The 21,355-nt window shown below is 46.8% G+C and overlaps 1 protein-coding gene across 5 annotated transcripts in view; it reads left to right on the top strand.

The window, feature by feature from the left end:
- Positions 1 to 21,355, top strand: part of LOC123754430 (uncharacterized) — a 104,415-nt gene that overhangs the window by 8,400 nt on the left and 74,660 nt on the right. For all 5 annotated transcript variants that reach the window (XR_011229062.1, XM_069326519.1, XM_069326520.1 and 2 more), the window contains exons 2-4: positions 186 to 374; positions 3,845 to 4,008; positions 7,095 to 7,248. Coding sequence is in view for 4 of the 5 variants with exons in the window: in XM_069326519.1 (XP_069182620.1) it covers positions 195 to 374; positions 3,845 to 4,008; positions 7,095 to 7,248 (498 nt within the window). In the remaining variant the exon portion in view is untranslated. The remainder of the gene's footprint in view (positions 1 to 185; positions 375 to 3,844; positions 4,009 to 7,094; positions 7,249 to 21,355) is intronic.

Below are 21,355 nucleotides of genomic sequence, written 5' to 3'. Positions count from 1 at the left end.
TTAAGGAATTTGTATACATTACAGTACTGTATTTAAAATGAGTCAAAGGGAATGAAGTTGCTGAATACTCTCTAACTGATACATCTTCATACTTAATAATTAGTACAGTACTGTGTAGAGTAAAATTTGAAATATGTGTGCGTAGCATGTTTAGGTATAACATTCTCTGGCTATTATTTCTTCAGGACCATCAGATGGACAGAGAATGGACATACCGCCCCCCTGTGCTAGTAGGGGAGCGGGTAGTTTGGCTTGGAGAGTTGGCACGACTTGGGGCAGAGGAGCCTTGTGAACATAGTCCCCACCATGGTACAGTCAGTTGGATTGGCAAAATTCCAGAGATGGGCAATCACTGGACTGTTGGAGTGGAATTCGTAAGTTTTTTCTCTATATGTAACGTTAAGGGATAAACAATAGTGGTGTAGGGCAAAATTGTGAATGCACATCATCAGTCACCTGTGGTTAACAAAAAGAGCTAGTGTTTACATCAATGGATACAATTAAACCCCAAAAGAATCAAGAACTCTTAACATTTTCTGTAATACCATGATGAAATATGAAATAAACAACAGGAATCAACATTTTAATTTTTTGTCTGTGTAGATACTTATTACAAAAGTATTAATGGATTTTCTTAATTTTCAAATGTAATGTTTTATTTTATTTACAGTACGGTACAGTACTTTATTTTTTGTTTTTCAGGTTGATTTAGGATTTTTAGGCCCTAGAATAACAAGGGTAAATATATAAAATGTGCATAATGAAAAAAAAAATGGTGTGGCTGATGATAGTTGTTATGTAAGCCTTAATTTCAGTGGTTGACCAACAAAACCATGTATATTCAAAGGAACCGAAAGCTTCGTCAAACCATGCTGATATGCCTTGCTACCTTGCACATTAACATAAAATCTTAATGCTTAGTGGTTCCAAAGTAAAGCTGCCAAACACAGGTTGACAGTGATCAGTCATGGGGAAAGGCATCCAGTATCAAGTGTCTCCATATAACATGAAAACTCTTCCAAAATATATTAATGCATCATGCTACCTCACACATTAGTATAAGATCTTACGTGTTAAATGCTTCTCACGGCACAATTCATAGAACATTTTGGTAGACCACAGGGGGCTGAGTGATCCAACATTTGGGTCTATTATTGTGGGGGTGGGGGGGGGGGATGCTCTGAGACATCAGGACGACCTTCCACTCTTTCTTGTTGTGAGGGTTTTGTGTGGATGCATCACCATATCCTATTATAAGTTGCCAGTCCTTCTTAAGATCCACCTCACCCAATATAAGTTATTCCACACTTATACTCTGTATGGCTTATGACCCATATATATTAGTAGAGCATGTGTGTAGAAGGTAGGTAGGAGTGGACTTAAAAATACAGTATCAACAATTTTTAAATTACTGCCATTTTTTATTTCCTTGGGCTCTGGATACGACCTCTGATGTCCAGAGTCGATAGTTTATTATGTCCTTGGGCTAAGGATACAACCTCTGATGTCCAGAGTTGGTAGTTTATTTACCGGCTCTGGAAAGTGAAGACATTTGTCTGTGCTCTATGGTGACATCTCAGGAATGATGCCACTGTCAGCCAATGAGAAGTGACCTGCTTGTGTGATGCCCAGAGGTTGGCTCTTGTGATTGGCTAAAGCTCGCTTATGCCTTGGCCAGAGAAGAGAGTGGATGAGAAAAAAAGAGAAAAGCATGTTTGCTGCTTTTTCCAAGTTTTATAGCATCTGAGAGTAGGGTTTAGCTTGGGGGTTATTTAGCCATCTTTGGGTGGTTGTTCCATCCCGTGGAGCCTACACGCCCCATCCTCCTAAAGCTCCCAAATCCCCATCCTATGAGCTCCCAAATATCCCCAAAGTTTTTTTTTTTTTTTTTTTATTATTATTTTCTACCACAGACATGGTCACACATTTACAATGCTAACTAGCATATATACGTTTTCTTCTGTCCTCCATGGACAGGGTGAAAGATTTGTCAAACATACAGTTCAGAGATTTATTGAACAACCACAGAAGGCGATCGTAGTGCTTTTAAAATGTTAGGCTAAGCTACATACGTAAATATTGTGCCCCAAAGGGTGGCAGCCATCCCTACCCTTTGGGGATTTGGAGCCTTTGCCTGTACAACCGTTACCTTGCTCTGGTCCTTCTCCTTGGAATGATGTCTTTCTTTTTCAGCATTGGGTACAGAATACAGTTCCACACCGGGGCCATCATGGTTGGCTTCCAAGGCCAGGGTAGAGCCTGATGAGGTGTCCATGCATATCCTTCAATCCTGCCTGGACTTTAATAGTTGCATTGGCTGTGTGTGTTTTATGCCAGGGAAGGACTTTTCCTGTTCCCTTTCAATGTATGAGCTTGATTACTTGGCTGTTTCCCCAGGGAATCATTTCCAGGTTCTGCTTGGTTCTTCAAATTTGTCATATTTCTGGAGGTTCCCATTATCCATGCTGGTTCAACCTGTTCTGCTTTCTATGTTTGGTGTTTATGATGCTGATCAAACACCATTGTTGGGTTGTTGGTGTCATTCTTGCATCTTTCTTCACAGAGTTAGCATAAAGTTGCCTGGTGCTTGTTTTACCTCTTTCTGTCCCACCCTCCCCTTTTTTTTGTTTTTTTTGGTCAGTTCTGGTGGTTCTGTCCTTTTTGTCTGTGTTTTTCTGGGGGGAGCCCCGTCGGCTCCCCGGAGCTATCCAGGCTGAATGGATACGTATAACTTTTTGGCATCAGTCAATGCATGGAGTTCTTGCCTACCGGGGACCTCGAGCCAGAACCTGGCCTAGAGAGGCACGAGGAGCAATGGCCTATAGAGACCCCCTTATGATAGGGAGCATTCTATGTCTGCCATCGACTGGGATAGGCACCCAGAAAGGTAGGCGCCCCAAAACAAACCCCCTATTCTGGTAAACTATTGCGACCGAAGACCGAACAGGTAGACAGAACTCCCCAAACGAAAATTAGCAAACAACCATGACGTCATCATGTCGCCGCACTGCTGTCTGCGCAACCCCCATCTTCCCGGGAAGGGGGGAGCCCCAGACCCCACCGTTGGCGACCCAACCATTAGTTCTTAGGCTGATGGGTTCTGGTGCGGTCGTGCCTCTGCCTCTGGTGACCACTATAATATACCTGCTCATAGGCAAGTCGATAGTGCTAAGGCCTCACATGTGTAGGGTCTACGGTTCGAGACCCATACAGTCTAGGTGAATGGAATGTTTATTTCCATGGAATTGTGGATGGCAATTTATTTCCATATATATATTGTACGTACTTAATAATTAAGTGTAGTTACACGATGAGAGCTACACTCGTTGTGTCCAGTCTTTCTAGTACTCTTTGTCGTATAATGTTTTGAAACTACTGACTGTTTTGGCTTCCACCTTTTCACTTAACTTGTTCCAAAATCTACCACTCTGGCGTTGGCATGTTGGTGTTTATGTGAGATTTGTCTTTGTGTGATTGTTGGGAATGTTTGTGGGAGTGGTGGTTCTAGGGGGATGATTGGAATAGGATCATGTTTACCCTAGGTGGGTTAGGGATGGCTGGACTTGTTGGAAGAAAGTGGAAGGGATTACAGAAGTTTTTCATATCATGGTTCTACACAGTTATGTCTGTAATCATTGTATACCGAGTGATTTCGGACAGCATAAAGTTTTTCACAGAACACATTCTTCATGTTGTGTGAATGCCTACTGTACTGTATTAATAAATTAAAATAATATTTGTATCAAATTACTATGGAAATACTTGTTTCAGAGAGCAGGATTTTATTGTATTTATACAAAAGAGTTTGTAGTATTTAATATATTTTCATATTTTTTTTTTTAAGGATTCTGATATGGTCAATGGCTGTGATGGTTCCTGGAATGGTCGCCATTTATTTACTTGTCCAAATTTTCGAGGCCTTTTCCTACCTGTATTATCACTTATTAAAGAAAAGGATTATAATGATGGTAAACACACAACTCTTTCTGGGACTTCAAGTCAGACAAGGTAAGAATCCTGTTCAATACTTTATTTTTTTGGCAGTTTACAACAAGTAAAATGACTATAATTAGTTATTGCCTCGTCATACATCATCCTTTTGGGTCATTAGGACAGGGGTGTTACAGTCAGGACAATTGACAATTTGCAAAGGAAACTTTTCAAATGGCTGTGCAAGGATATTTTGGTGCTAGAATATTCAATCCAGCTCTGAGTTACTGAGTTGCTGCCATAAGGCAGCAAAACTTGTCTTTATTCAAAAGAATAAAGTAAGTTTTAGAAATGATTTATTAATCTGAAACGTTCAAAGTCATGGGTCAGAACTATGACGACACAGACGAAAGTGAGTGAAACCTCGCTGTAAAGTGAGGTTTACTGTACAGTATTCCCATATCTGTCCACCCATACTCATCTTGTTTCATTACAGAAAATGTATATAAGATTTCAACACATTAGCTAGCTATTCACGCTTCAGCCTTTAAATTAATTTACAAAGATACGTGTGCCACAAATCGGTGAATAAAAATCATTGAAACTCAGTCGTTCACTTGTGTGAACCACTCTGGCTGGTGTTTGGTTAATATGCGTCACTTCTTGTGTGGACCATTCTGGCTGGTGTTTGGTTCATATAGTCCACTTGTGTGGTCCACTTGTGTGATCCAACTTGTCTTATGAAGGAATTATTAATTGTAATCTGTGATAGTTTTCCACCACTCTGTGAACTCTGTCTCAACATCGTAAGCTTGTGGATCACTTGTGGTCCACAAGCTTACAAGCTTACAAGTGGACCACACTTGTGTGGTCCACTTGTGTGGTCCACTTGTGTGATCCAACTTGTCATATGAAGGAATTATTAATTGTAACCTGTGATGGAATGGGAAAGTTTTCCACCACTCTGTCCCAACATCATAAGGTTGTGGACCACTTGTGGACCACTTGTGCGGTCCACTTGTGTGATCGAACTTGTCATATGAGCAAATTATTAATTGTAATCTGTGATAGAATGGGAAAGTTTTCCACCAGTATTTAAACTCTTGTCTCGACAGCGTAAGCAACGCCAAAATTTGTCAGAATACTGGAAATATATAAATAATTTTGTGGTGATGAGCGTCCAAATGTTAAAATATTTGTTAAAATTCCATTTATTGTTCTATTTTTATGGAACTAGTTTTAAAATACGTGCCTTTATTTTGTGAACAATTTGATACCAAGATGAAACACGTAGCACGAAAATTTATGTTATCAAACTGAACGAGTATATACTGTACATAAGTGCAGGTGTGCCAATTGGTGCTCGTTCATGGGTAACTTGGCTAACTTTAGATTTTGTTGTGGGGAGTCACACCGGGCTTTTAGACCTTATATGCATATACCCCTGTAGAGAATTCTATACCCACTTTGTGGAAACTTTTTTACTACTGTTCTTCTTCTGTGAGCAGCGGACAGGTGCTTGCATCTCTTTATTACTGCATAATCCTTCAGTTCCAATTAGGAGCTGTTCTCCTTATCAACAAAATGTTTTTATTTTTCAAAAAATTTTCTAATATCAATTTCTGAAAATATGGATGTCTTTGCCCCTTTTGTCCACTGCTTTTTGCTCCTTCGGCCGTGGCGCAGTATATTTAGGCTGCTTCGGCCAGTTGCCATCCTATGTCTGACTTGTTAATTCTCTGCGGGTCCCGTGGGGGGGGGGGGGAAGCGCCTTCCTGGAGGGGTTGTGCCAAGGCTCGGGGTTCCTCTCATTGTGGTAGGCCACGGGTACCAGTTTTGGACTCGGCTCTGCCTTCGGACCTGCCTTCGTCTGGCTGGCGCGGTATTCGCCCTGTGCAAGGTTCTGAGTCTCGTAAGGGGCACCGGCCCTTTCGTCTTGGAGCGGGTTCGCTTTGGCGTCGTCGAAACGACATCGTCCTGCAGATGAGTTTCCAGTGCTGAAATGGGACTGTGCAGACCTGCAGTTCATTCTGGACTTGTCCCTCCTTTCGGATGACCACGCTGTCTCAAGTTCGCCTCCTGTTGGAGCCTGGTTCTTGGATGGTGTCCCTGGACCTCCGGGACAGTTATTGGCACGTCCCGATTCATCCTGGGTTCAGGGACTGGCTCGGTTTTGTTGTGGGGCGTCAAGGTTACAGCTTTCGTTGTCTCCTATTCGGGGTGAATCTGGCACCTCACAAGCCTTACGCGGGTCGTCGTGGACCGTCTGCGTCTTTTAGGTGTTCAGGTGTTGGCCTACCTCGACGACTGACTGGTTTGGGCTCCCAGCTGGTCCAGTTGTTTGCTAGCTAGGGATTTGGTTCTTTCCCAGCATGCCGGGTTCAGGTTCTTGGTGAACTGGAGGAAGTCCCATCTGGTTCCCTCCCAGGTTCGTTTGTGGCTGGGTCTTGTGTGGGACTCGGACCGCTTCTTTGTCTCTTCCTTGGGAGTCTCTCCTCCGGCTGCAGTCTCGCTTGCGCCTGTTTCTGGGGGCTCCCGGGTCACCCAGAGGTTGCTCGAGGGTTTGTGCAGGAGCCTGAACTTTGCGATGATAGTTTACCCGCTGGGTCGGGTTTGTCTTTGTCGGCTGTTCTGGTTCCTTTGGGGACCTCCCTTCCACCTCTCTCACGATTACTGGGTTCGGCCTTCCGAGGGCCTTGCATCGGCTGCTGGGTGCCTAACCCGGTCATTGGTAGACATAGAATGCTTCCAACCACACGGGGGTTTCTATAGGCCATTGCTCCCCATGCCTCTCTGAGGGGGCTAAGTTCTGGCTCGTGGTCCCCGGTAGGCCCACATAACTCCATACACATAACATGACTGATGCCAAAGTCTGACATTAGCATATCTGCCTAGTAAGCTCTGCAAACCCCTCAGGGGTCTCGCCCAGAAAATGGCGTTTCATTATATTTAACGCTGGTTTTTTATTGATGGTCGTTGTTCCAGTGTTGATTACTTTTGTAGTACTGGGTATTCTACAATACTTGTACTGGATACGTATTATTATTAATGTCATATACGTTACAACTCGGTGGAAATCTAGTCAAGATATACTGTATAGTATATATTATTACCTTAAAATTATTATCTGTAGGTTGGAATAACATGAACAATTAAATTCACAGGACAACTTCCTCCTTCACACCAATATCATCATCATCATTGAGCTCAAACAAACCTCTGGCAACCTTCGACTTGAGTTTGGCACCAGAGCCCCCACCACCCAAGACAAGAGCACCTATACCTTCCGTTGACATCACGAGTAGAAAAATATTGAAGGTAAGGTAGTAACAACATAAAGGGCTAGATGACTGCCAGCATCACACTTAAACTTAACGCAGGATTCTTCATTACATAGTATTAGGAGAAGCATGTTATGTCAGGTTTGTTTAACACACGTATAGACAGGCTATGTGTATTGTACTTCAGTGCTTGTTTGCCCATTGGCTTGTGTAATGTTTCTTCAATTAAATGTATAAGGCAGTTTAGGCATGCTTATGAGTTTAATACTGTGGGTATTTGTAGTTTTGATCATAATTTACAAGTCGGTATTTTCAGGAAAGGGGTTATGTCGATATATATTTCAAAGACATAAATTTAACATTAAATAAGACATGGTAAGAAGTTGAATTAGGAAGCAATATCAATTTTGTTCATTTAAGAACAAAATGATTGAAGTGAAAGTAATAAATGAAAGAACAGAAGTTTTATATAGAAAACTCGTTCAAAATAGGAATCTTGTGAATGATGTGTATGTCACAGTCAGTTAAGCACTTGGGAGGGGGGGGGGGTCTAGGTGACTGTAGACAGCATTGCCATTGTGACCCTCAATTAGCCTAAATCATCCTCTCCCCAAAATAGCATACCATACCCTTATCCTTAGCTAAGCAAAACTCAATAAGTCTGTGTCTTCCTATTCTCAACAATGGTACACTATACCATATCATACATCCTGGGAACACTGAATACAGTATCTAGAACATTTTTTGTGGTTTGAACATGATATATACTTTTCTGGGGGGAGCCCCGTCGGCTCCCCGGAGCTATCCCAGGCTGATATGCTAATGTCAGACTTTGGCATCAGTCATGTGTATGGAGTTCTTAGGCCTACCGGGGACCACGGCCAGAACCGGGCCCCCTCAGAGAGGCAAGGGGAGCAATGGCCTATAGAAGCCCCCGTGTAGTTGGAAGCATTCTATGTCTGCCATCGACCGGAACAGGCACCCAGAAAGGTAAGCGCCCCAAAACAAACCCCTATTCTGGTTAAAATTGCTACCTAAAACCGAACTAGTGGATAGAACTCCCCAACCGAAAACAAGCAAACTAGTGTGACGTCACACACTGCCGCGCCGCTGTCTGCGCAGCTCCCCCCTCCCCGGGAGGGGGAAGGGGGAGCCCCAGACCCCCCGCGCCGGCTACCCACACCTCAGTTCTTGAGGCTGATGCTATAGGCGATGGTCGTGTGCTCTGGCTCCGGTGTCGCTACTGCACTGTGCTTTGTGTGTGGTGTTAGTTTTGTGGGTGCGAGAGCCAGGAGTTATCTTCAGTACTCGGGCTGCATGCGCCTAGGGCTGCCTTCCCTAGGTGCCCTGTAAGTACTGCCCTTGGGGCTTGGGGCCACCTTCCACAGGCTCCTCGGGGTCTGCCTCTGCTGGTCCGTTTTACCTTTCGGTTTTTCGGCCGCCTGTTGGGCTCTTGGGTGTTCTGTTCTCCCTTGTTACCGGCAGGTAAGAGGCAGTTTGCACTGGTAGGGGCGCAGGGTGCTGCTCAGCTTGTATTTCCCGACATCGCGGCCGGCTCTGTTCCTTGGGGTTCGCTGTCCTCTTGCGGGGTTTTGTTTTTCTTTTTCTTTTTGCCTGGTGGGGGGTTCTGTCATTTTATTCAGTTTGTTTTTGCCCTTCCACTGTTCTCCTCGGTGGCGCCCCCTGCTAGGTCCCCGTGAGTGTACACGTCCCTGGGGTTCAGCTTTAGAAGTTTGCTTGGTAGTTTTGGGCGCCGGTTTGCAGCACCCTGCCTGGGACTACCTGAGCGCGAGTCCTCTTAAAGTAAACGCTCAGGACCCTGGGAATCCCCTAGGGGGCGCGTGGGTCCGATGGATGTGACCTCGGAGTCCCCACTCGCTGTGTGCGAGTTTGAGGGTTGCTCGGTCCCCTTGTCTCAGGGTGACCCTCATTGTTTTTGCCTCTGCCACGCTGCCTGTTGGGTCGGTGATACTTTCGACCCTGAGTCCTGTGAGTGTTGCTGCTTGCTTGTGACTCAATTTACCCAATCCTCTGATGATTCTATTCGGGTACAGGCGGCACGTGCGTTGCAGTCTAGGTTTCGTCTGTTGCAACGCGCTCGGTTGGTTGCTTCCCCGGATGCCCCGGGGCTGCCCCGCTTTGCTTTTCGAGACCCGGACTTGGGGGTGGGGGTCGCTTCGATCCTGGTTCAGTCCGCACCTCCTCGTCCTTCCCCTTCTGTTCGTTCTGGTCCCCCGCCCCTGCTTCCGGCCCCGAAGCGTCTGAGGGTTTCGGGGTCGGAGCAGGGGTTACTTGATCTCGAGACTCGGGCAGCTTCGGGGGTTGCCCCTTCCGGGGGGGCGGCAGAGGCATTCGAGTCGTGTCTCCCGGCCGAAGCTTCAGGGTCTGACCAGTGGGCCCCCCTTCCTCCAGCTTTTCCGGCTGCTCCGTCCTTGTCTTGTGGGGTCGGGGCTTGGGGAGAGGACTCGGCCTCGGGTCCTGTGGTGACGGACCTCGAGGCTGGGGAGGGGCTGACTTGGGGGCCTTGGGCCCCGCTGGACCCCGCCTGGGTTTTTCTTCCCACTGAGCGGGGCTTATTGTTACAAGGAGTGGGGTTTTCTTTCCCCCCCTCTGCGTACGAGTTGGATTTGGTGTCGGCCCCTCCCCGGGTTCGGTTCCGTGTTCCCCCGGGTACGTCGGTTCCGTCCTTCCGGAGGTTTTCGGCTTATCGCATCCAACCTGGTGTGGTGCGAGCGGCCTTTGCAGCTTACCTCCTGCGTGACCCGGATTATGCCTCGGAAATGGATCCGTCCACGTTCAGGTTTGGGACTTCATTCCCTTTCTGGCTCCGTTCTGAGGTTCCGGAGTCGTCCTGGCTAGCAGACTGCCCCTTGTTTGGTCTGGATTCCTGGCATTCCTTCTGTCGTTCCCGCACGCTGGAGTGGCGGGAAGCTTCCACGGTGCTTCAGGTTTTCCTGGGGGGTGAACTTGTGTACCTGAATGAGTGCTTGTTTGCCCCTGCCCTTCCCCGCGATGTGGGCGTTCTTCAGCTCCATGTGCAGGTTCCCTCCCTTTCGGCGGCGCTCGTGGCGGAGGACTTGCGCGCTCGGGGCCTTTTGTGTTCGGCCTTGCGGTTCTTTTCCCTCCTGGAGCTGTCTTCCGATTGGCTCGTGGAGGATGTGGGGACGCTTGGGTCCGTCCCGGGGTCCGGCACCTTGTCCTCGGCTGCGCGTTCGTCGGCTGCCTTGTTGAAGCTGTTCACGCCGATTTTGCGGGATGCGGTTTCCCTGTTCTATGCTTCCCGTCTCGCGTGTCGGCAGGCGGTGCTGGGTTCCTCCGTGGAATCTGCTTGGGCTCTGGCTCTTAGGCGTTCTTCACCTTTTTGTCCTCTCCTGTTTGGGGAGTCGGCCGTGGCGCAGTTTATTCAGGCTGCGTCGGCGGCTTGTCGTCCGATGTCGGACTTGTTGGTTTTCCGGGGGTCCCGGGGTGGGTCTTCCCGGAGAGGTCGTGCCAGGGCTCGGGGTTCCTCTCGTCGTGGTAGGCCTCTGGTGTCAGGTTTGGGGTTGGCTCCTCCTGCGGACCCTCCCTCGTCTGGTCGGCGCGGTGTTCGCGCTGTACGGGGTTTTGGGTCTCGTAAGGGTCGCCGGCCCTTTCGCGGTTTGCCCCCTTGACGGGGCGATGGGGGGGCGGCTTGCGCTGTTCGCCCGCGCCTGGTCCCACGATTCGTGGGCCTTTCGGGTCGTGTCTCGCGGCCTGCGGTGGCGTTGGGTGGCCCCTCCCCCCTTTGGGGGGTCGGGGCTGGCAGGGCAGGCTTCTTCCCCTGCGCTCTGTCGAGTCGTCTTGGAGTGGGTACGCTTGGGCGTCGTCGAAACGACGTCGTCCCTCAGATGGGTTTCCCGTCTGTTTCCGGTTCCGAAACGGGACTGCGCGGACCTGCGGTTCATTCTGGACTTGTCCCGTCTGAACCCCTGGGTTCATTGCCCCTCCTTTCGGATGACTACGCTGTCTCAGGTTCGGCTCCTCTTGGAGCCGGGAGCTTGGATGGTGTCCCTGGACCTCCGGGACGCTTATTGGCATGTCCCGATTCATCCGCGGTTCAGGGACTGGCTCGGTTTTGTAGTGGGGCGTCTGAGTTACCGCTTTCGTTGTCTCCCGTTCGGGTTGAACCTGGCACCTCGCGTGTTCACACGCCTTACACGGGTTGTGGTGGCTCGTTTGCGTCTCCTAGGTGTTCGGGTGTTGGCCTACCTCGACGACTGGCTGGTTTGGGCTCCCAGCCAGTCAGCTTGCTTGCTAGCCAGGGATTTGGTTCTTTCCCAGCTCGCCGGGTTCGGGTTCTTGGTGAACTGGAGGAAGTCCCATCTGGTTCCCTCTCAGGTTCGGACTTGGCTGGGTCTCGTGTGGGACTCTCGAACCGCCTCCTTGTCTCTCCCTCCGGAGTCTCTCCTGCGGCTGCGGTCCCGCCTTCGTCTGTTTCTGGAGGACCCTCGGTTGCTGCGTCACCGGCTTCCTCTTCGGGTTTTTCGGGGTTCAGTGCCTTGGCGCCTACCCGAGCCCTCGCTCGATGTGTACACGGATGCGTCGTCTCTCGGCTGGGGTTTTGTGACCAGTGCTCACCAGGCCGGCCAGGGGCGTTGGGATCCGTCCTTCCGTCGAGCTCACAGTACGGTGCGGGAGTTCGCGGCAGTGTGGTTTGCTCTGGGGAGGATTCGGGTGGCCCGCGGATCGACGATTCGGCTCCATTCGGACTGCTCTCCGGTGGTTCATTGCCTGAACCGCGGGGGTTCGATGCGGTCCTTGTCTCTTTGGGGTTGGTCGCTTCGGGTGACTCGTCTGCTGAGTTCTCGGGGTTTGGCTCTCCTGGCGGTTCACGTACGGGGCGTGTCCAACGTCTTGGCCGACTCCCTGTCTCGCTTCGTTCCCCTCTCCACGGAGTGGACGGTCGACGACGAGTCCTTCCTTTGTCTTTGCCAGACGTTCGGGCGCCCCGAAGTGGACCTCTTCGCGTCGGCGTGGTCGCGGCGTCTTCCCGTTTATGCGGCGCCCTTCCCCGATTGCGAGGCCGTCGGGGTCGATGCCTTTCGGCTCGACTGGTCGAGGTGGGGGTTCCTGTACCTCTTTCCCCCGGTTCGGCTGTTGCTCCAGGTCCTGACTCGCTTAGAGACTTACCGGGGGAGAGTTCTTCTGGCCCCTTGGTGGCCGGCCCAGCCTTGGTTTCAGGCGCTGGTTGCTCGGTGTCCGAACCCGAGGGTTTTCCCGCGGCTCCGCCTCTTTCAGCAGATCGGGCCGGTACGTCACGTTGCTGGTTCGATCTTCTCCTCGAGTCTTCGCGTATGGTTTTCTTGACTCGAGTCTATCATCATCTCTATGGTGATCAGGTGGCCTCCTTGTTGGTGTCCCACCTGAGGGCTTCTTCTCGGCGGCAGTATGAAGTTTCCTGGCGGTCCTTCCGTTTCTTTTTGCGTCTTCGTCGTGTTAGCTCTTTGTCTGTTCGGGTGGTCTTGTCCTTCCTCTCGTGGTTGTTTCAGGACCGTCATCTTATGCCTAACACTGTCGCTTCGTATCGTGCGGCGCTGGCGGAGCCGCTTCAGCTTGCTTTCGGTATCGATGTTACGTCTGCGCCGTTTCGCAAGCTGTCTCGTGCATTGTTTCACCTCCGGCCTGCTCATGCGTCGCCTGAGCCGTCCTGGTCTTTGGACAGAGTGCTCGCTTTCCTTTCATCTCCTCGTTTCGTTGTGGCCCCTTCGGTCCAGGATTGTTTTTTTCAAGGCACTTTTCTTGTTGGCTTTGGCCTCTGGGGGTCGGGTAGGGGAGCTTCATGCTCTCCTCCGGCGCAGGGGTTTCTGCTCTTTTGGTCGTGGTGATAGTTTTGTTCGTTTGCAGCCGTCTCCTTCTTTTCTGGCGAAGAATGAGACTGCTGCGTTCCGGAGGGGTCCATGGGTGGTTGATGCTTGGTTGGTCAAGCCGGGGGTGCATCATGTTTTGTGTCCGGTTGCGGCGCTTCGCCGTTATTTGCGCGCCACAGCTTCTGTGTCCGGGGACGCGCTGTGGGTTGATCCGGTTTCCCTTCTTCCCTGTTCGCGGGTTCGGGTCTCTCAGGTCGTCCGCAGGGTTATTAGGTCCAGCCAGCCTGCGGTCTATCCCCGTGCCCATGACGTTCGTAAGTTCGCGGCTCTTGCTGCAGTCTTTGGGAATATGTCTTGGTCTGATATTCGGGCGCGGGGATTTTGGCGGTCGAACAGGGTCCTGGCTGCTCATTACCTTGTGAATGTCCCTGGGCCTCGTCGGGCCTGTGTTGCTTTGGGTCGGCGGTTGCTGCCAGTTGTCTTGGCTTCGAGTTGAGGGGTGAGCGACGACCGCCTCCCGGGTAAGTCCCTCTTTTTCTGTCTGTGGGTAGTTAGCTCCGGGGAGCCGACGGGGCTCCCCCCAGAAAACCAGCGTTGAATGTAATGAAACGCCATTTTCTGGGTGAGTCCCGGAGGCTCCCCGGCATCCCTCCCTCCCTCCGGTCGGCGGTTTTTCGCTTTTTTGACATCCAGCCTCAAGAACTGAGGTGTGGGTAGCCGGCGCGGGGGGTCTGGGGCTCCCCCTTCCCCCTCCCGGGGAGGGGGGAGCTGCGCAGACAGCGGCGCGGCAGTGTGTGACGTCACACTAGTTTGCTTGTTTTCGGTTGGGGAGTTCTATCCACTAGTTCGGTTTTAGGTAGCAATTTTAACCAGAATAGGGGTTTGTTTTGGGGCGCTTACCTTTCTGGGTGCCTGTTCCGGTCGATGGCAGACATAGAATGCTTCTAACTACACGGGGGCTTCTATAGGCCATTGCTCCCCTTGCCTCTCTGAGGGGGCCCGGTTCTGGCCGTGGTCCCCGGTAGGCCTAAGAACTCCATACACATGACTGATGCCAAAGTCTGACATTAGCATATCAGCCTGGGATAGCTCCGGGGAGCCTCCGGGACTCACCCAGAAAATGGCGTTTCATTACATTCAACGCTGGTTTTTTCTGCCACATTACCACTTATTAATCATTGGCACAGTGACACCTTGATGTAATCTTATGTTGACCTGCCAACTTTTATAATTAGAGGAAGATATACACTTCTCCTCTGATTTTTTAGGCTAAAAGAGATCAACTTTTAGACGGTTCAGTGCAATAAAACTATTTAACATTTCAGAAAAGTTAACTTTTCCTATTGGCTGCTTCTCTACCTGCATTGTAAATATGTACCAAGGAAATTGCATGAATATGCTAGTGTTAGGTCTTTAACGACTGCACTGTGTAACGTGCCTTGAGGCTTTCGACGGGTGGTGCGCAACGTACCTTGAGGCTCTTGACGGGTGGTACGCAACGTGCCTCAGGGATCTTATAGGTATAACGTATCATTCAAAACTCCCGTGGCTACATGGGGTTCACATCACCTTCCTCAGAGCTCTCCTAAACAGACGCCATTTAAAACAAAAATCATGGACTACATTCCCGGGTATGAAGGCCTCGATACTGAGTGAGCAACCAAGGCTGGCGCACGTAGCATGAGATAACAGCATTGCTGTTCAAGTTTTGACCACAGCATTGCCTAAAATTTTCCAAATATAAATGTACAGTAACTGGTATTATTTAGCCATGATAGTATTACAGAAGAGCTTGACTGTGATAAAGCCTATGTACAGTATTCAGATATCAGTGAATAAATGCTGTTCAAGATGTTCACAGCGCTAGCCACAGCACACTGCCATTATTTCGCCCATCTAATATTCTTCAAAAAATTTCTTATGTTACTTTACAAAATAAACATGTGGAAAATTATTCATTTACATGATTTAGTGACCAGGATTCTGATAATAGCAGGATTGTGGTGAGAATTATCAATGTGGGAGGAGGAATATTGTTGGTGAGGGATGGAGGGGGGAGATAGCATTGTCTGCTGGCTGGTGTGTGGCAACATGTTATTGTCTGGAATCACTATACCTTGCTTAGTGGTTCGCTATGGTGAACACAAATGTAGATACTTCTATATAACGTGTGTATAGTGTAATAACAGCAAAAGGCTTATGTTGGGAGGAGCCATTTATGTGAGGGAGTGAGTGAGTCTGCTGTGCGACTTGTCATACAGTGGTCACTATGCTGTTTGGACACCATACCAGCTTAGTTGTACATATGGTGAATAAAACACGAAGATAGTTATATATAATGTGTATATAGTGTAATAACACCACATACAGTATTGTGAGAGGAGTAATGTTGGCGAGTTAGGTGTTGAAGGAGTAAGGGAGGGCTGGCTAAGTGTAGAGGCCCACTCTTATTTTTTGGGGCTCACCATACCAACTTAGTGGTTTGCTATGGTGAACACATATGTAGATAGTTATATAAGTGTATGTATATTGTGTAATAACAGCAAAAACACTGATTGATCGTAGAATATAATATACATGTCACATATAAGCCCCATAATTTTGAGCATAGCGATGTTCCACACATTGAACTATATGAATTCCACAAATTACATACTTTTGAATAATATTACAGCATAAAACCAGAGAAGAAACGAGTGAGAAATATTAAAATAATTGTGAATCATTATATTCGCGGCAACTGCTGCCCCACTGGGTGGCGGGGCCTAGTGACCTTGAGCGCTCCATCGCTCAGCGCCCATAATATGCTCAACTTCCCAGCTCCATCGCAGCTAAAGTATGTCGCATACAATTTTTTTTTTTTTTTTTTTTTTCTTTAGTTTCCAGTGATCAGAGACTGCATTTTAACAATATTAGAAGAGAAAATAATTATTTTGGAAATATTTATTTTTGGCGCACCACCGGTGTGTCGTATTTTAATGCAGAGCTGTGCAGTGGTTAACCACTGCACTGTGCCTAACAACAAATGCTGTTTGCCCATTACTGCGCCACTCAACAAAAGTATTTTTTATTTTTTCGTGCACAGTCGAAATGCGAGTGCTGTAGGTTGGGTACGAAATGGACTCCTGGGACCTTCAGTGAGATGCAGCCATCTTGAAAAAATTCCCAGATCTCCCTAGGGTTGCTGGCAGGATCAGTTCTAAATGAGCAACCAAGGGTGGCGCACTCTCTGGCTCCCAAACATCTGTCGGACACGGTGTTGAAAGATCTCACTCCATCAGTGAAATTTAGATCTTATTGTTTGAAGAACATAAGGGTCATGATATTGATGAAGCTAGGCACAATAAGGACATAACACAAGGGTCGGATGCAAATGATACAGCACTGTTGAGGACGATATAGGGAGCATATCCAGTTGTAGCTGAGCTCCACCCTTGCTCACCCGTGTTATCTGCAGTTTTTTTTTTATAGATGATACATAAATGAATCGTTTTCTGTGTTCAGTGATGATGCATCTGATACAGGTAGCATAGATGAACAGTGTTAGCAGCTTCCATAGTGGTGTTTTCCATCGATCTTATCAAGAATAGCTGAATCTCTTCCAGAATGGCTGAATCTCTTCTAGAATGACTGAATCTCTTCCTCGATACCTGAATCTCTTCCAGAATACCTTACAAAGTGATCTTTTCAAGACTACCCTACACTTCACAAGCTTGGCTAAATACCACCTACAGGTACTAAAGCCAAGGGTGTACATGAGTGTGTTATTTGCAAGCACACAAAGAAACAAGGAGCGAAAATCTGTTTGTACCTGGTGCAACGAGAGCGGTCACACTGTGTACCATGGACTGTTTTGTTGATTATCACTCACTTCCAAAGTACTGTACTGAGTGTATAATACAGTGTATTACTGTGTAAATAGTGTGCGAAACTGTACATATTGTATTTTTGGTGAATTTTGAAAAAGTAATATTACGACAATAAACATTTAGTAGCCAGAACGTCGTACTCGGCCTGCTATGCAAGGCCCGATTTACCTAATAAGCCAAGTTTTTCTGAATTAATATATTTTCTCTATTTTTTTTCTTATGAAATGATAAAGCTACCCATCCAAGTCCCAGCTGTGTCTGGGTACAAGTGACAGGATGAACAACCCAGCGGGTTTTCTTCCTATTGGGGAGTGTTGTACATTCTGCTATGGCGGTATGTCCACTCACAAGATGAGTGGCACTGCCCAATAAACTCGCCTCTCGGGGCAAAATTTAAAAAAATTTAAAACATTTATTGTGGACACATTACTGACATGTATTACAGTTCTATGGAACATTTTGAACGTTTTAATGTATACATATTGTAAAGAACGCAAATATGCTTTATATATGATAAAAAAAATAAAACCGCATTGGAAATACATAGAACAAATAATTAAAAATATATTTGTAGCAACTCGCGGGGCTTGAAAGGCTTGCGTGACCGCCTTTGAGAGCGTCAATCACTGGCACACAGCAAATGATGACAGCACACGGCCCCTTCTCCACATCCCCACAGCCAAAGTAAGTTGAATCTATTAGTTTTTTAGATGTACGTGTTCAGGGAAGGGAATTTATCATTTTCAAGGATAAAAAAATTTTTGGGAACACTTGATTTACGGCTGCTGAGGCTTTACTGGTCAACCACTGCACTGCGCAACGCGCCTTGAGGCTCTCGATGGGTGGTGCGCTACGTGCCTCAGGGATCTAACAGGTATGGCGTATCGTTCAAAACTCCCACGGCTACACTGGGTTCACACCAGCTTCCTCATGGCTCTCTTAAACAGGCCATTTTTTTTTTAAATCGTAGGCAACAGTCTTGGGTGTGACGGCCTCAGTACTGAGTGAGTAACCAAGGTTGGCGCATGCAGCATGAGCTAACAGTATTGCTGTTCAGCTTGTGACCACAGCATCACCTAAAAATGTCCAAATATATATGTATCTGGTATTATTTAGCCATGATAGTATTACAGAACAGCCTGACTGTGATAGAAACTGTGTACAATGTTCAGATATCAGTGAATAACTGCTGTTCAAGATGTTCACATTGCTAGCCACAGCACACTACCATTATTTCGTCCATATAAAAGTCTTCAAACAACTTCTCGTGTTCCTTTACAAAATAAACATGTGGAAAATTATTCATTTACATGATTTAGTGACCAGGATTCTGATAATAGCAGGATTATGGTGAGAATTAGCAATATGCGTAGTATGATGGGAGGAGTAATCTTGGTGAGGGAGGGAGGGTCGAAGTAGCTTGGTCTGCTGGCTGGTGTGTGGCAACATGTTATTGTCTGGAATTACTATACCAGCTTAGTGGTTAGCTATGGTTAACACGAATGTAGATACTTATATATGTAACGTGCGTATAGAGTGTAATAACAGCAAAAGGAGTTTGTTGGGAGGAGCCATTTTGGTGAGGGAGTGAGTGAGGCTGCCGTCTGCTGACTACTGTGTGACGTGTCATGCAGTGGCCACTATGCTGTTTGGACACCATACTAGCTTAGTTGTACAGCTATGGTGAATAAAACATGTAGATACTTATATATAATGTGTGTATATAGTGTAATAACACCACAAACAGTATGGTTGGGGGAAGGAATGTTAGTGCGTCTGGCCTTGTATCAGTGATTGAGGCAGCCGTCAGCTGTGTGTGGGGCGACCTCTCTTTTATTGCCTGAACTTGCCATACCAGCTTTGTTGTACAGTTATGGTGAACAAAACATGTAGATACTTATATATAACGTGTGTGTGTAAATAATGTAATAAAAATAATAACAGTAGGGTGGGAGGCAGAATTTTGGAGAGTGGGTGTTGAAAGGGGGAGGGAATCAGTCAGCAGATTGCTGGCTGCTGTGTTGCGGCCACTCTTGTTGTTTTGGGCTCACCAAACCAACTTAGTGGTTCGTTATGGTGAACACATATGTAGATACAGTAGGTATATACAATGTGTGTGTATATATAGTGTAATAACAGCAAAAACACTGTTTGATTGATCGTAGAATATAATATACATTTCACATATATGAGCCCCATAATTTTGAGCATAGCATTGTTCCACACACATTGAACTATATAAATTCCACAAATTGCACACTTTTGAATAATATTACAGCATAAAACCAGAGAAGAAAAGCATGAGACACAACAGAATAATTGTGAAACATTATATTTGCGTCCCACTGCCGTCCCACGGGGTGGCGGGGGCTGAGTGACCCCGAGTGCTCCATTGCTCAGCACCCATAATTTGCTCAACTTCCCAGCTTCATCACAGCTAAAGTGATGTGCAGTGGTTAAAGGTGTTTGGCCTTCTGTTCTTATCAAATTAGAGTAGAGTTTTGCTTGCCTCCTTTTTTCATTGGCCCTTTATGATCAGCTCTCTGGTTCACCTCAGATATTGATATAATGTTTCATTTTCCTGATAAGCACTGTTGGATGAAAAAATAATTATTTTGCCAATAGAACTCGTAAGGTTACCATACGTATTTAGTTATCTGTGGTGGTGGTTCTTCATTTTCTTCATCATTCTCTTCATTTTCATCAACCTTACCAGTAATGGACTGGAGAATCTCTTCTTCGCTCATCACACCATATCTTGAGTCATCAGCTTCGCTTTCTTAAGTCTCTAGCCATTCAAGAGATGTTGCCTCTCAAAGGTTTCACCAGCTTGCTGCCATGGATTTCATCAGTAAGTGTTTCAAAACTCGTACCTTCTTCACCTTCACAACCTTAGAGAAGAGAATAAACAGAGGGATATGGTCACAACATACAAAATTCTTAGGGGAATAAATAAAGTGAACAAAAAAGAAGCCCTTGGTGGCTCTCTGAAGCTATCCTGCGGAGATTGCTCCATACTAAAGAGTCACATCAGTTGCAGAAGTTTTGTTTGGCCTAATGAGACCAGAGCCAGAACCTGGCCTCCTCATAGAAGCACAGAGAGAGAGGTGACAATTTGCAACCCCGCTGGAAAATAGCCTCCAGAAAGTCAGTGAAGCTTTACAGACAACTGGAGGGGTCACAGAAAATGAAGCCTCAAAACTGCTAAACAGCTTTGCAAACAATTCACACAGAGCAAGGGAGTCACTCAAACTAGCTCGAAACTTGAAACTAATGTCTCTAAGGGTGGAACGTGTTCTGGATCTGGTCCCAGTAGGCCAAACAAAATTTCCATGACTGATGTGACTCTTTAGTATGGAGCAATCTCAGTAGGATGGCTTCAGGGAGCCATTGGGGGCTTCCTCCATTAGGTGGGACAAGGGGGTCATCAGTGAAAGCTTGATATGCAATAGAGTTGATGAGATTTAAGAAAGTTCTTGTTCCCTGTATGAGTGGTTAGCACGTAGAATGTGTTAACCCTCAGGCTGCACACCTATTATTCCCTAACAACCTCATAGTGTGTGGGGAAAAATTAATTTAAAGAAATGTTGTTCCTGTTGATATTGTTAAAATGTGTTTTCTTGGCGGGACCAAAAAGAGGCTCTTTGGTCCCGTCTCTCAACTGTCAATCAACTGGTGTACAGATTTTAAAGCCGTTTAGGCTCTATCAAATCTACATTTGAAACTCTGTATGGAGTCAGCCTTCACCACATCACTGCCTAATGCATTCGACTTGTTCACTACTCTGACACTGAAAATTTTTTCTAATGTCTCTGTGGCTCATTTGGATGCTAAGTTTCCACCTGTGTTTCCTTGTTTGTGTTCCACTCATGATAAATAGTTTTTCTTTGTCTAACCTGTCAATTCATCTGAGAATCTTGTAGGTGGTTAGCATGTCTTCCATTACTCTTCTGTCTTCCAGGGATGTGAGGTTTAACTCCTGTAGCCTTTTCTTGTAGCTCATACCTCTCAGTTCTGGGATTAGTCTGGTGGCATACCTCTGAATCTTTTCTAACTTTGTCTTTTGTTTAACTAGGTATAGACTCCAGGATTGGTCTGACATAAGTAGTATACAAGGTCCTGAACAATTCCTTATGCAAGTTTCTAAATGCAGTTCTTATGTTGGCCAATCTTGCATATTGCATATGTCACTGAGGTTATCCTTTTGATGTGGGCTTCTAGGGACAGGTTCAGTGTAGTATCAACTCCACCAGATCTTTCTCTTTATTTGACTCTTGCAGGATTTAACCGCCCAGATAGTATCTTATATTCATTCTCCTGCTCTCTTTGCCTAATTTCATCTCTTTACACTTTTCTGAGTTGAACTTTAGTAGCCATTTTCTAGACCATTCCTCCAGTTTGTCCAGGTCGTCCTGTAGTCTGTCTATCTTCATCTGTCTTGATTCTTCTC

Source organism: Procambarus clarkii, chromosome 18 (assembly GCF_040958095.1).
Source record: "Procambarus clarkii isolate CNS0578487 chromosome 18, FALCON_Pclarkii_2.0, whole genome shotgun sequence".
NCBI classification, from domain to species: domain Eukaryota; kingdom Metazoa; phylum Arthropoda; class Malacostraca; order Decapoda; family Cambaridae; genus Procambarus; species Procambarus clarkii.
The sequence above is the reverse complement of the archived record's forward strand: the minus strand, read 5'-3'. Positions and strand labels throughout refer to the sequence as shown.